Source organism: Acartia tonsa, chromosome 13, assembly GCF_053477335.1.
Source record: "Acartia tonsa isolate MP-2025a chromosome 13, ASM5347733v1, whole genome shotgun sequence".
In the NCBI taxonomy this organism is placed as follows: Eukaryota; Metazoa; Arthropoda; class Copepoda; order Calanoida; family Acartiidae; genus Acartia; species Acartia tonsa.
This window is the reverse complement of record NC_137272.1, coordinates 35,105,367-35,122,048: the sequence shown is the minus strand read 5'-3', so window position 1 is coordinate 35,122,048 and position 16,682 is coordinate 35,105,367. Positions and strand designations below refer to the sequence as shown.

The 16,682-nt window shown below is 31.9% G+C and overlaps 1 protein-coding gene across 1 annotated transcript in view; it reads right to left on the bottom strand.

Moving 5' to 3' along the window:
* The window catches only part of LOC145334985 (organic cation transporter protein-like), an 11,473-nt gene extending 2,483 nt beyond the window's left edge, over nt 1–8,990 (bottom strand). Inside the window, exons 1-10 of the mRNA XM_080180635.1 lie at nt 8,855–8,990; nt 8,313–8,399; nt 7,896–7,939; nt 7,450–7,481; nt 4,023–4,046; nt 3,054–3,117; nt 2,638–2,702; nt 2,442–2,509; nt 805–875; nt 182–245 (exon numbers count right to left, since the gene is read on the bottom strand). Of these exons, the coding sequence (XP_080036761.1) occupies nt 182–245; nt 805–875; nt 2,442–2,509; nt 2,638–2,702; nt 3,054–3,117; nt 4,023–4,046; nt 7,450–7,481; nt 7,896–7,939; nt 8,313–8,399; nt 8,855–8,916 (581 nt within the window). The 5' untranslated portion in view covers nt 8,917–8,990. The remainder of the gene's footprint in view (nt 1–181; nt 246–804; nt 876–2,441; nt 2,510–2,637; nt 2,703–3,053; nt 3,118–4,022; nt 4,047–7,449; nt 7,482–7,895; nt 7,940–8,312; nt 8,400–8,854) is intronic.
* Between the last annotated feature and the right edge of the window lie 7,692 nt (nt 8,991–16,682).

Sequence of the window (16,682 nt, the reverse complement as noted above, 5' to 3'; positions counted from 1 at the left end):
GAAGCACACTGGCATAGGGAATCAATCACAAATAATTTCAGCTGTCTATCTTATATAAAAGCTAAGATTCCTCAAAAACGTTTCAGACGGACAATTCATATTACAGAGTAGATTTGTTACTTCCCTCTCCCTCTCTAGTTTTTAGTAGAGTTAAATAAAATTCCATCCATAAATTGTTCACCTTGAAATTGCAAAAACTGGATAAGAATGTCCTTGGAAGATGAATGGCAGACATCCTCCAATAGCTGAAAAGGAGATTAAACTAGGATTATTGGCGTTTTCCATCAAAGTGCTCTGTTTAGCATTACACCCTACCCCCTTTTTATTTTAAAAGAAAATTAAAGATAAGGGGGGTGGGTTATTACTTTAGCTCAGGTTAGGTAAGGTTAGGTTATATTGGGTACTGGGAAGCCTTGCTTTCTCTCTTACTCTATATCTCGTTCTCTCTCTCTCTCTCTCTTTCTCTCTCTCTCTCTCTCTCTCTCTCTCTCTCTCTCTCTCTCTCTCTCTCTCTCTCTCTCTCTCTCTCTCTCTCTCTCTCTTACACATTTACCCCATCTCTCTTTCTCGCTTACTTACTTTCTCTCTTTCTTTCTACATATCTCTCATACTCTCTCTCTCTCTGTCTCTCTCTCTCTTTCGCTCTCTCTTTCTCTCTCTCTCTCGCTCTCTCGCTCTCTCTTTCTCTCTCTCTCTCTGCAATTCTACCTCTGACTTGTTTTTCTGTATAACAGTTTAACGTTTTATATTTCTTTCTGTGCTCTTAAAGAGATAATTGTTTTGTTGAAATGATAAAAGCTTTACCCAAAAGTTGGGAGGTAAAAATAAGAGTTTTCTTTCTGCCAAACTTATCACTGATCAATCCAAAACATAAACTAAAATATAACAAGAATGACAACATTCATAAAAGATAGGATCTACAAATGATACATCTAGGCGAACGAGATTTAGTTCATATATGATATTAAATTAACTATTAAAGAATCGTTTAAAGGAATCATCATTTAATTAAGAAAAGAAGACAGTTTTATCTTGTAAAAAAAGGAATTTTTAAAAAAATTAAACAAACACGAGGACTAAAATTATAATATACGCTACGCAATCATAATTATACCTAATTGTCCAAGGAATATATGCATTATCTTTATGTTTTACACATTGACTTTTAGTGAAGATTAATTTACTTTCCTTTTGCACATCCCTAATTTCCTGGACTATGATAAATGTATGTTAAAATGGATTTATTATTACTTGGATAAAACACCAGCTTTTCATGTTCTCTATTACAGTAAAACACGCAGCAAATTAAAATGTCAATTTCCCCCTTCCATCACCTTTACCCTATCCTCTCCCCTCCTACTGAATAAACTAACTAATAAATAAATGTCAGTGGAAATAGCAACCTAAATAGAGGAGAATTTTCCCCTCCTTCGTATATTCTACATCCATTTATGTAAATTAAGTATGCATTTTTCTAGCAAAGTGTTCTGAGCTTTCTTTTTTAACATAAAATATGAGAGAAAAATGGAGAACTTGTAACAGGATGTAAGAACAATAGTGTATGATACAGAGATATAGATAGATAGGCTTATATCTAACAGTATATGAAGTTGTTTCATTAATAAAACAAATACTGGTAATCCTCGTAGGGTTAGGTCTCTACAGGTATAAACCCTGCAAGGTTAGGGCCTGTCGAGCTGTATATAAACCTGCCAACAGTCATACCAACTATGTACAGTACACTCTTTGAAGTATTATACTATCTATCTATCTATATACCTGCCAACAGTCATACCAACTATGTACAGTACACTGTTTGAAGGATTATACTATTATCTACTATATACCTGCCAACAGTCATACCAGCTATGGACACTGTTTGAAGGATTATACTATCTATCTATCTATCTATATACCTGCCAACACATACCAACTATGTACACTGTTTGAAGTATTTTACTATATATCTATCTATATACCTGCCAACAGTCATACCAACTATGTACACTGTTTAAAGGATTATACTATCTATCTATCTATATATACCTGCCAACAGTCATACCAACTATGTACAGTACACTGTTTGAAGTATTATACTATCTATCTATCTATATACCTGCCAACAGTCATACCAACTATGTACACTGTTTGAAGTATTATACTATCTATCTATCTATATACCTGCCAACAGTCATACCAGCTATGTACACTGTTTGAAGTATTATACTATCTATCTATCTATATACCTGCCAACAGTCAAACCAACTATGTACACTGTTTGAAGGATTATACTATCTATCTATCTATGTACCTGCCAACAGTCATACCAACCATGTACACTGTTTGAAAGATTTTACTATCTATTTATCTATATACCTGCCATCAGTCATACCTAATATGTACACTGTTTGAAAGATTTTACTATCTACCTATCTATTTACCTGCCAACAGTCATACCAACCATGTACACCGTTTGTGCTGTACTTCTTCGCCAAGAGGTAGAACAAACCTTAATTTTAGAAAAGCACTATAGGCTTGATTGCAAATAAAGATATAAAAATTTAAATGAAATAAAGTAAATTTTGTAAAAGACAAAAAAAAACTAATTCATATAGTTTAAAGATAAAAATAACTTACCATCTCTAGATCAACTGTGGCTGTATTGACCAAAAAGCTGTCATCCCATACCCAATGAGAACAATCTAAAGTATAACAATATCCAAAACTGATTTCTAAAGTTTTAAAATCAACTGGAGTATAACTTTGGGTAATTGCATCAAAGCTTGATTGGTCGGTTCAAAATAAAATGACCATTCTTTTTAACCAATAACTCAATCAATTAAAATTTTGTTTAACGTTATTGCTCATTGGGGATGTACATCAATTTAGTCTCTTATTTGGCCTGCCAATCCAGACCAGTTTTTTTGACAACCCTTAAATTTCAAGGGAGAGTTGACTTGTTTACCTGACAGTATATCTAACCCCCTTTATTTTGCCTTGCCCAACCCCCATATATCTTCTGCATGCCTCCGCATTAAACAAATATTATTTACCAATTTGTGTTTGTGTGAATGAATCTTCCTGACAAGTCAAATTAGGAGCAGAGTATTCAAACATCTTAAATAGAAACCTGTTAAAATTACAAAGTTATATAATAGTTATTTATCTCAAAGTATTAATCCGCGGATAGTAAAATTAGATATTTTAAAATTAATTCCATCTTGCTAGCCCCGAGGGGACAAAATCTGGTCTAACAAAACTGGTATTAATTTTATGAGTTTTATTTTATTATTCGTGGAAAAGAGTCTATAATACGATACAATACATAGTTTTTAGTATGGCTTAAAATCGGTTCTAATGCAACCTATATAAACCAGTTTCAAAGCCATACTGGAATGAGTTATTATTTACAAGTGGAATAGGGCATTTCAGAAATAATATTTGTCAATATCAAGGCAGTATCATTGTGAAGAGGAGTAAAATATAAACGTCTATTACCTTTTACTTCATAGATACTATTATTACTTAGATAAAACTATTTAAGCTTCTAACTGATATAGGTTCATAATTTTAAGGTAAAAACAACTGAGAGTGTTTCTAACACTAATCTCAACAAATATTTTCAACTAGATAATTTTTCTATTATATAAAGAGAAAGTAGTAAGGTTTTTTGTTTGTCATTTAAGATCTCGCAAATCTAATTACTTTTTTCTTCATTTTAGGGGAACTTTACACAGGTCCATGGAATATTTAAGATTACTATATTTTTAAATCTAAGTTGATGGAGGGTTTTACAAGATGCTAGAATTCCATCAATATACTTAATGCACATAATGATTTAAAAGCACATTAAATACAATATTTCGGATTGAGAATAAAAAATTATATTTCCTCAAAATTTTTATATGTAAAATTCTCACTTCTGTAGTTGATAAAACCAGTTTTTCCCCATCCCTATCTAGTCAATAAAGCTAAAATGTCTTCGAATTTTGAAAGTTTTTTAAAAAAAGCATTAGTTTTACCTGACATTTTGATGCTGAGTCTTCCTACAAAAAAATTAAAAGGTATATTTGTAAATTTAAAAAAAAATATTGATAATATAGAAATGTTGTATAATATGTCCCATCGTATTTCAGCGAATAATAAATGCAAAATTTAAGGATCATTTTCCACAGCTATCCTCAACAGTTTAGCGGATTTATAAGCAACACGCTCCAAGCGGTCAATGGATCCTAAAAATAGACATACTTGCTGAATCATACCTGATTTTACCTAATTTATATCTGCTCCTTCTTCGGGACTATAGGCTTTTAAAGATTTTCACTTAAATTACCCTATTATTTGACTTAAAAATAGCGTTCGACAAGACATCCTGCGCTGTTTATAAGTTTTATTACAAAAAAGGAGTCATTTGTATTTAATATATTGATAAAATTGTTAACAGCGTTTACTTCTACCATTATTTACAGTGTTTGTTTTTATATAAAATTACCATTCAAATATCAGAATGTTAATTCATACATTCACAAAACTTACTACTTAACATTATAAGATTACTAATTGGTCAACCTGATCCTCTAGGGAAGGCGGGGGAGGAGGAAAATAGCCTAAAATAACTTAAAAAAATTATTGTGCTTTCTTGAAAAGTACAACCTAACAACTTTTCAGATCTTAGGCTTTATAAAAAAAACTGGCTAATGTGAAGGAAACAAAGTTGCAGTTTTCATTATATTTTCACATTAGCTTTTATCCTATTTCTAGCTCCTGCTGGTGCTTTAACCCCGCGGGGCCAATTGCCTAATCTTGCGGGGCAATCGCCTAATAACCTTTCAAAAGCTACTGTTAAAATACGACGAAACCCGCAACTTCGTTTCCTTCACATGACCAAAAAAAACTTACTACTTTATAAAGTAGGATTGGTGACATTATAACTACAGTTTTAAGCTGAAATAGATACCAAAACAAAATATGAAATGTAATTAATAAATTACAGGGGAGTAAGAAAAAAATATTATCAGAAAATGATCTAGTGTGCGTTTAAATCTCCAGCTAGTCAAGAATAGCGGTTCCTAAAAAATAATTATATTGCCTAAGATTACAGTATGATATACTAACATGAATTTAGGATCAATTTTTTTTATTGGCACAAATGTAAAATGTATTTTATACTTATTCTATTTTTAAGTTTTAAGGGTTTTTTGTTTGTTTGTAGCTAGCTTAAGATTTCAATAACTAATGAATTGATTGAATTCTCGAAATAATGCAAAATTTAAATCGGTCTCAGAATGGTATTTTTCTGCCTTTTCCTTCAATTTTGAATACAAATCCCCTGGATGTTAAAGGGCAACCATATGTTTATTTATAGTAATAAAAGACATGTAACAATTTATGGAAAACAAAAGTAGCAGCATGTTTATCACAGGGTGATTTTTATTTTTTGAGGAATAAAAGTAGTGCTTAGTTTAACCCACTAACCTCTGTTCGCGCGTTTTTTGTGCTGTGAACTACCATCTAATACATATTTAATATTATTTCATAAATCTAAAGACTGTTGACCTGCTGTTTATATACTTACTGATAACTGCATCAAATATTTTTGGTATATAACGCCCAACACCAATGATAAAAATAGAAAATTAAATTTTGCATTACTTTTTATCATATCAAAAGATAAAAATGATAATTGTGAAACTTGACAAGAAATTTATCTTTTGCATACCGATTTTCAATAGTATGCTATAATCAATAGCAAAGAAATTTACAATCATCTTAAAGATTTACTGTATTTTTATCTTGAGGAAAAGTTATAGGCTAGAGTACTAACCTATATAATTGAAGTTTTACTCCAGGCATAATATAAGAAAGTAGATGGTATAAATATGATCAGCTTATTTGACTTCAAATTAAGTTAGCAGAGTATACCATAAATACCTAATTGGGGTGGGTTTATCCTTCGATTTCAAAACCCGCGCGCTTGTCATGGGAGCTCTACCGCCCACTGTTGGATATTCATTTAAGTAACATTCAACAGACAATCAACACTTTGTCTGAGAAGGGAAAGGGGACATTGGGCTATAGCAAAAGTTTTAATATAGTGTTTTCTTATTTGTTAGCTTACAACTTTGGAGACTTTTATTAAGTTTTGATTGATTGGTATTTAAGTTGAGTTTCCAAGCTTTTCAACCACTTAGTGTAAGCTAAATAAGGGGTAAATTTGTGTATCATCATTGGGGATTTACATCACTTTATAAAGTCATTGTCTTATCCCTTTAGATCCCTGTCTCCCTACTCTAACTATTTATGCCGCGCACCGTATATAGTAACAGTAGGAACAATTTTTAACTTCTTTAATTGTACCGCGAACCTATCACATCCCCAACGAAGAGCGGATGCGCTACATGACGAGCAATAGTTGCGGTTAGTAGCAGAACTACTTTATAATTTATCTTGTCTGTCAGTCCATAACAATATGGTAAAATTTAATTTAACCAATACTAATTCAGATAGATAAGTCAATTTTTGGGAAGATATCCCTTAACAAAAAGTAACAGCATACAACTTACTTTGTCTGTCAGTCTGTTGGTCATGCTACATTTTTTATATTGATAATTAAGGGTTTCTCGGTTTTCTTATATATTCTCCTATCATTCTTTTCTTTTATTTCTATTCCTCTATTTTCTATTTATTAAGACAACTTAACTGATCATTTACTTTATGATTTACTTTGTCCCACCATTATATTTACAATTTTCTTGAGGTTAACCTTGTTAAACCTTATATTAGATACAATTACTTTAGTCTTAATACTATACCTCTATCATTAACTTAGTTTTTACTTATCCTCTCAACACTTTTCTTATTTTCTTGTCAAATCTTTCTCATGGTTTTAATTTCATGAAATATGGATAGAAACGGCAGAGGGAACCAATAACAATTATATCGGTTAAATTTAAATCTAATAAAAGACATTTGGATGGCCTTAAAGAAAATAATAACATCTTTTTTTGTATTAAAACTTATAAACAGCGACAGGATGTCTTGTCGAACACTATTTTTAAGTCAAATAATAGGGAAATTTAAGTGAAAATCTTTAAAAGCCTATAGTCCCGAAGAAGGAGCAGATATAATTTAGGTAAAACCAGGAATGATTCAGCAAGTATGTCTATTTTTAGGATCCATTGACCGCTTAGAGCGTGTTGTTTATAAATCCGCTAAACTGTTAAGGATAGCTGTGTTTCTGTTTTAATGGCCCCGAGGGGACCAAAGCCTCGGACAAGAAATCATGGAATAATTGTATTTTCAGTGGTAAATTGTCATTTTTACAAGATTAAACATGATTTTTAAGTATGCCGCAATACCGTTTCTAATACAGCGGAAATTAATTAGGTACGGAAAATGATTATTTTTTTGGAATTGTGCCCTAGCATAATTTGTGTTTACAATTCTTACCTCCCAAGGAAGACTGAAGTTCATATGGGATTCTAAAAATAGATGATTCAAATTAATTCCTAATTTGAATTAATCAATTAGCACATTTAATGTTGAGTCAGAATTTTATTGTAGTTTGTAAACACTGTCTGGTCTATTTAGTAGCGTAGTTACTCTATAATTCATTTTGTCTGTCCGCCCGTCAGTCAGCAAGTCCAGTATGTAATTTACATGGTCCGTCGGTATGATTTTCTTATTTTTTTCAATGCATTATACAATATTCTCTCCCATTCTTTTTATATGGCAATTAAACATCTGCTCTATAACTCACTTTGTTCGTATGTCCGTTTCCATTTTTGTTCTACTTGGCTTTTTATGGATGTTACCATCCTTGTTTTGATATAAATAAGTGAATGTACAAAAATGTGTATGATTTTTGTTAGCTTTGCATTAATAAAAAAAGTAACCTTCATACTGAGGGTTTATAGAATCACACCCTTCAACAAAACATCTAAAATATAATAGTTATTTTCCGTGGATAGGAAAATGAAAAATCTAAGAATAATTACAGTTAGCTTCGAGAGGCTAAGGACCCGTGAAAACAAACAGGGATTAACACGATACATGATTTTTCAATATTGCAGGTTTCTAATTGAAATTAATTCTTATGAATTCTAGGAAACAGCGTATACTGTCCAATAAAAAATGACGTCATACAATACAAATGACCAATGATAGGCCAGTATACAGTTTAACATTGGTCAAATATAAAGTATACTGGCCTATCATTGGTCATTTGTATTGTATGACGTCATTATTGAGATGACTGTACTTTGAGTTATAATTTCAATCATTTATTGCCAAAAAAAACATTACCATCTTACCTATGTTTTGGAGTATATGCTATAAATTCATACATATAAACGGCCATGGCAGAAAAGGCCGACGGAAAACAAAGAAGAAAAAATAACCTAAATAAACATGCAAAGCGTATTAACACAGCTAATCTACAATTGGTTCGTTTCTATGTCATTCTATAAGATTTTTCTCAATCGTTGGCTCAGATCAATTAAGATGTTAAAAAAAACACATGTCTTTGCATTTTGAACCTCTTAAAGTTATATCCTGAAAGGGCCGGGGAATTTTTCAATTAACTTTTATCATTGATTGGGTCGTACAAACTAGCCGTCAGTTTATTTTAAACTGGGGTGTACACTATAATCAATGTCTTATTTTCTCATTAAACGTTAAACTTTAAAGAAACTTTCATTACTGACTAGAGAAAAAAAGTTGAAGACACAACATTTAGCTTTAGATTCAACATACATTAGCCTGGAGCTAGCTATACAAATAATAATTAGTTAAAATTAAATAACAGGCATGGCTACATCCATACAAAAACGAATCATCAAAATATAAAAATTACCATTTTTGCCAGAGACCAACTTCCCCAATGTCCTCAAGAATTTTATCATAATCTATACCCATCTTTCATCTAAATAGTTTTTCATAGATTTTTTAAAAGCTTGTTTGAAGATTTTTTTCTTCGAAAACAGTATTAGATTTGAAATATCTACTGCTTAATTTGCTTAAACAATTAACAGACATACGTTTTAAAATGTTTATTAGCAAAATATAAGAAAAACCGCAGCTGAAACTAAGAAAAAAATGCAGTTGCAGCCTCCAATATAGTAGCTAGAAACCAAAACTGTATTCATTTTGAAATTTTGTAAGCTCTATCCGTTATTAATACTAATAATTCAACAATTTAATAATGCAGCTGAGCGATTGTTTAGCCCTACTCATACAATTTAAAGCACCATCAAAAAGTAATCAAGAATTCTATTCTGAGTTAACTTATTTTATTTAGTACTAACATTATTTTAAAAGATAATACTCAAACAAACAAATAATGTAGGTACTAATTAAAATTGATAATAAATGTTTTTATTTTTGTGATTACTTGTAAGTAGAGAATTTAATAGATAACTAGACTTATTATTAATAAAGAAATTCTTATTATAAAGATATCAAAATCATATCTATTAGTACTAGATAAATAACGTTTTTTTTTTCAATGTAGGGATGTGTCAAAAAAATTTTTACCAAGAAAGGCTAGGGATAAGACTTTGGACGACAAATTGATGCCCATCCCAATAGATGATAGACAAAAAAACGTCTTCTAAAGTTGAAAATGGTACCAGGACAAACGCAGGAGTCCCAAACGTCAGAGTGGACAAACGCAAGAGTGTTAAAATATTAATTTTATTAAGTATTTCTATATACATTAGGTTAGGTTAAGGTATGAATGAATAAATAAGCCTCCCGCAGGGGTTAGGCATATAAAAAACCTATACGATGGTCCAAAATAGGTTATGTTAGGTTAAGTGTCCACTCCGACGTTTGGGACTCCTGCGTTTGTTGTAGGACCTTCAAAATTATTTTGGACACTGCTAGTTTTATTTATTTTTATAACTGCGCTTATTATTGACATAATTATCCTTGTTGTTAACTTGTTGCTGAGCTATTTAATGACATTTTTCACTGTATAAGATCCATAATTTTGTTATGATTATGTGATTGCTGCGCTACTTGTATACATATTTGTCCTTGTATTCTGTGACATTATGATCATGCGGTATTCTGTGACATCCCTAACTTTGTTGTATTCTCACACCTTGAGTTGCACACTAACATCTAATTTATTGAAAGCGAGGCTAACTACATTTAGGGTAGGTCAGTAAGTCATTACTTCCTCGAGACGGTGAGGCAAACATTGCATTATGACTTCTGTAGCAATTAGGTATTATTTTGATAACGGATTAACTCAATAAGCAGAAAGTCTACGCTTCCATTGTTCATCCTATTTCTATAACTACCAGGATTACAAGGGCTCTTGAGGGGAGGTGGCGATAAGTCGACCCTCTCCCCTACTTTCAATTTAAATTTTTTTTAAATAAAAAGAAATATTGGTTCTGTTTATTTCTTTTGGGGGCGACATCTCTTGGGAGGGTGTGGTACCCTCCCCCAAAAAATCTTCCCAGGATCTATTAAAAGCTATTCTGCAAAGGCCATATCGGTTCAGCGGTTGGTGAAATCATTCAGTACACACATTCACACAGACACAGATCCTGCCACTAATAAATAAAGCTTCTATAATTACATTTTAAAATACTAATACATTCAATTCATATTAAGTAGTCTGAGTATTAGTCAAATTATGGAATTTTTGTTATGTTTAGCTTCGCTTTATGAATGTTGTCAGTCTTGTTTAAATGATTAGTTTGGCAGTTTAATGAAAATTATTACAACTAAATATCTCTTAATTTTTGCACGCAATTATTGTTTTATAAAGATTTGCACAAAGTACCTTCTTCAGTACTGACCCCTCACCCTTATCTTGAAATAAATTTAAAATAAAGTAGAGAGAGTAGTTTTTCGTTTATTTGTGTACTAGCGGCTACGCCCCTAGAGGCCTCTAGGGACACTTGAGGAATTTTGAGAGGAAAAAAAAACAAATGTAAGGTGTTGCAAGTTAAGAGCTCCTTGCAGGTGTTAGGTAGTAAAAAAAAATTCTCTCCACACCCCCCTTTTTTTGCAATTAATTTTCCTATTAGCTAAAGTTGTTGTTTATTGATAAAAAAAAATGATAGGTAAGAAAATGCAATTAGCCTCGAGTTTTATTTTTATCTTTGTGGATTTTTGGACAAAAAAGTTCTTGTTTGTTTTTAAATGTGTACTTTTATTTTTTCCCAAACTGATAAATTAATTTGACACTGACAAGGAATCAAGGACAAAAGGATATGCATTGTATCTGAAATTAAATTTTTATATTCAACAAGTTTTCTTTTAAGTTTAAATATAATGAATTATTCCTAATAGTAAAAGTATAATTTTCAAACTTTGAACGGCCCATGTGACTGTAAATTTTTACTTTATTGTTTTAAATTTTAACTAAAACAAACGTCAGTAAATTAGTAATTTAATATCTTATTTGTTATATGAATTATCTATTCTATCAGAAAATCAAACTTGATGAATACATAAGTAGTTTTATTTTCATATTGCTGTTGGTGTCGTTTACTCAAAAAAAATACTCGGTTCGCTTATTGATACAACACTTCCTAAAGAAAATGTAATTTTAGTTTTTAAAATAATATGTAAAAATAACTGAAAACAAGGATGACAACGTCCATATAAGCGAAGCTCTGAAATGGTAGGACAAACGGACATTAACACTTGTATAGTGTCAGAACTGAATAATCAGAATATAAATGAATTTTTAGGACTTGATTATAGAGTTGCTTTTCTTATAACATTGTACTTTGTTGTCCCAGGAATAAGTATACCATAAATCAGAACAATCGGATAATTAGATCACATAAAAATTTGTTGTTAAAAAAATTAAGAATCAAAATGTTTAAAATGGACGTACGGAAATTCTGGTAATGATTATAGAGTTGCTATGTTTTCTAAAGCGTATCTAACTACTATATGAATCATCATGCAAAGTTGGAAATCGATAGGACAATTCTAACATGCCCAAACTAAGGAAAAAAAGCTAGCCGTCTCGGACGTACGGACGGACCGACCCTAATTATAAAAAAATGTATCTATATTGCCGCATATTTTTGTGACGATTTACGAATTGTCTTGCTAATTTACTTAGTTGTAGTAATCTATCAACACCTTACATGGGACATGCTTAAACATAAAAAATGCGAATAAAAAAGTCTGTAAATTTTGGGTTCCGCAGACGCATATAGCTGAAAAATTGCAAAACAGCCGCGGATTTATTTGCAACTGGATCTTAAGCGTTAAGACATTTGACGATAAATTGATATACATACATTATGAAAATATATTTAGATTTAACCCTTCTGTAGATTAGAATTATTTGTTGATGGGATGGGCACTACCAATTTGAAACCAACCAACCAAAAGTCAAGTAAAGTATCGAAAGTTTTTTTAAGCCAACAAAAAAGAGTTTATTAAACGTTGGGTACGATACAATTTACATCCTAATGTTTCCTCCCTTGGGCTTTTTGTAGTAGTTTCGATACAAAGACAAGGAGGACAACATCCATAAAAGCGAAGCACTTGTAACGAGTATAGAGTTGCTGCGCTTTCTAAGTCGAACCTAACTGTTGTAGGAATGAACATGCAAAGTTTTAAATCGATAGAAAAAAACTTACCTGTTTAACCCTTACAGATCGGGCCCCTATTCCCACCTTAATAGATCGGGGGGGGGGTCATATTGACCCCCCCCTCTATCTCGGCTTCTGTTATAGATAAAGACGTAAAATTTTTTTCTGGTGGTTCATGTGTATTTTTAGAGAAAATTACTTTTTCTAGTCATAGCGGTCAAGCCGCTTCTTAGCCGCTTTTTAGCGGCCAGCCGCTAAATTTTAAAACAGCTGTAGAGCGGCCAATTTTGCAGCTAGGATGACAAAATATTAGGACGAACTTTTATTTTTCATAACAAAAAAATTACTTTTTCTGATCATCGCCGAAAAACGGCAAATAACGGAAACCGCTATTTTCGGCGGTTACGGCGGTAAAACGGCGGTTGGCGGCGCCAATTAATATTTTTATCTGTTTATTGTTGCTCAAGAATTTACCAAAAAAATTTATAGGTCTCTAGCTGTAATAGAAGCCACGATATTAATGATATATGTCTGTAGTAAAAGCCGGACAAAAATCGGTCACAAAGTCGTTCAGGGTGCGGTCAAACGGTCATAACACCACTTTTCTCATAAGGTCATTGATATCTCAGTATTCACCAAAAAAAGTTTAGGTTTCTACCTTATACACAAAAGTCATAATGTAGAAATTAAGATTTATTTAGAATTTTTTTTAAATTTTGGTGCTACCCAACCGACTTTGACCGGACACCACGACAGACACAGACCAGATATCCTAATAAAATCAACTCTTGCCGACGCATAATTACTAATCTTAAAAAGTCATGAAGTTACAGCTCTCCATCTTACCTACAAAAAAAATGACATTGAAAAAACTAGAGGGGGGGTCAATATGACCCCCCCCCCCGATCTGTAAGGGTTAAATTGACGAAAACAGCTAAACGTTACGGATGGACGTACGGACCGACCCTAATTCTAGAAAAGCTTCGCTTTTAAAACGTCGATTATAATGAAGCATGTACTTATAGATAAAGGGTGTTAAAAAAAACCGATCGCTTCACTCCTTTCAATACAAACCCTACAGTTTATCAAAAACTAACAAAAAATTACCTATTTCATATCCAAGCAATGACAATGAGAAAACACTATTGAATTTTGATTTCTACTCACCTCACCTGAGCACTACAGCTCAATTCCCCGCCCTTGTGGAGAATTTTTCCTTACATGGATAGTGCATATTTTATTACAACTTTTTACAGTTTTGTCTTTAAAAAAAAAAAAATTAATCGTCTAAAGTACTTTAAATCTTGTAGATAGACCCCATAATGTCCAGAGTTTTTGATGGGGCATGTAAAGACCTTTCTATAGACGCCTTAACCAGATTTCTAACTCAATCCTTGCGAATTTGGCATCAATAAGACAGACCTTCAAACATTGAGACATGACGGATCTGTCTTTAAAAAGAAAAAGAACAAAACGTCTCAAGTACTTAAAATCTTGTAGATAGACCCCATAATGTTTAGATTTTTGATGGGGCATGTCAAGATCTTTCTATAGACACCTTAACCAGATTTCTAACACAATCTTAGCCATTTTGGCACCATAGAGAAAGATCTGTCAAACATCAAGGACTATACAGACCTTTCATGTCTCATTGTTTGATGGGTCTGTCTTTTTTATGCCAAATTGGCTAGGATTGAGTTAGAAACCTGGTTAAGGTGTCTATAGAAAGGTCTTTACATGCCCCATCAAAAACTATGAACATTATGGGGTCTATCTACACGATTTATGGTATTTAAGAAGATTTGTTGATTTTTAATCTCCATGTAAGGAAAAATTCTCCACAAGGACTAGGACTCCAGCTGTAGTGCTCAGGAAAGGTAAGTAGAAATCAAAATCAATAATGTTTTCTAATTGTCATTGCTTGGTCATGATTTGGGTCATTTTTTGTTAGTTTCTGACCAAAACTGTAGGTTTTATATTGAAAAGAGTGAAGCGATCGGTTTTTTTTAACACCCTAGGTGTAGTAATAATAAGTTGTTTCTGTAATATAACCATTAAGTAATAAATCAACAGTTACCAAATGGCTTGGATAGTCATATCTTCATTAAAGAACGTGTCCTATTTTTTGGATTTTTTTAAATATAGCTGGTCAGTGCTTTTAGTAAGTAGTAGATGTAAAATGATCCATAGAATATAGATATGCAATCGGATTTTTTTTGTAAAAATCGTATTTTTGAAGAAATTAAAGTTTTTAAATTAAGTTGGTTTTAAGGTACTAAAACGCAACAAAAAAAGAAGAAAATTGCCATTATGAACAAAAAAAAGTATTAATGTTAAGAAAAAAAACTTACTTTTTAAATATTGTTGAGTAATTATTGAAAAAAATCTATTTTGTTTGAACTTTGGGAGCTCGTCACGAATGGGTTAAAAATCACAAAAGTTAGGACACGTGCTTTAGTTAAATTTTGTAGTGGTTCACTGTTGAATTTCTTTTTACAATTTTATCGGTTTAAAGTTGTTGAAAGTTGTTAGTTATTCCTTCTATAATTATTCCAACTTTTTTTTGAAAAACATAGTATAAATGTCACATATTTTTTATATTGTTTGCTTTTGTAATGTTTGTTCATAACTATCATCAACTTTTGTTTTAATACAACAAGAACAATTATGTTCAAAGTTAATAGATGTAGAATATACGTGCATGGGTATTATGACAGGAGAAAAATTGTAGTCAATTAAGATTTCAATTTCCCCTCGCTTTTATTGGGCGTTCCGTCTATCCAGTAGGATGGGAGGGAATGGGGTAAAGGCCAGGCATGGGGAAGTTCGTTGTTTTAGCCCGCTACAAAATTCACTTTTATATAGAAAATGAAAATCTGGTGTGAGATCAAAGTAACAATATATCATTATCCATTGCAAAGATACACTAATTAGCGCAGCTACTCTAGAATTAGAAGATGTCAGATAGCAAGAACATCAATACGTTTTCTAATTTTAGAACAGAACATTTAATTAGTCTATTTATCTAATTTTTGGAATAATGTTTCCTACGACAATATATTTTATTCTTCGTAAATTAAAAATAAGGTTTCAGTGTTTAAGCAATAGATTTTATTACACTCAATGGAAAAGTCTACTTTTTTAAAAATCTAAACTAAATTTTACTTTTTATGTATTAAATATTAATATTTTTCCCTATGAACGACGACAAATAAAAGAACATTCATTTTGTGCTTATTATGAGTTACACATCCTCACACTCACATCTACACCACACACACACACTCACTCACACTCACACTCACACACACACACACACACACACACACACACACACAATTATTCCACGAGGCCGATATATGGTTAGAGATTGCTTGAGTAAAATTGGGCCCCATTTTCTTTTCTCAACCCCTCCCTTTATTTCAGTTCTTACATTTAAGCAAAGTTTTATAACTAGGGTAAAATTATGAGAATAAATTATCTCTAAAGTAATAGATTAATAATTTACACAAATAGTAGGTATAGTATGTTAGCAAGCGTTTATTATTATTGATCTACAGGTAAATACAGTAAAGAAAACGTTACTTTCGTAATAGTTAAGAAAATCATTTTTGCTACTTTTTTTCTTACGAAAAGAATTTATAAAAGTAACTGGATGATTAAACCACTAAACCTAGAAAAAAATATCCCCATCAATTATTTTTATTTTACTTTCCTTTAAAATTGAAAACTGGGGGGGATCGAAAGCCCACTCCCCTTCCCCTCCCAAGTGCTTTAGAGGCCTCAATGGGAATTAATGTTTTAATTGGTTTATCTTAAGATACCAATAAAAAAAAAACATAATTAGACAGGGCTGCAGTTGAATTACACGAACACCCCTGTACCATGTGACCATTCTGCAATTCTAGAATTCTCAGCTCAGAGAGATTCCCCAATCTTATATTTGGGGCTCAGTTTTTATAAATATTATTTATCTTATCTTTCACTAGCGGATTCGCCCCTAGCCTCTTGGGGCTATGCCCCAAGAGGTTTGAACAAACAAATTTTTTTGTATTTTAGATTTATAAGAGTATTTTTTGGGGGGGAAGGGTTATCGACCCCACTATT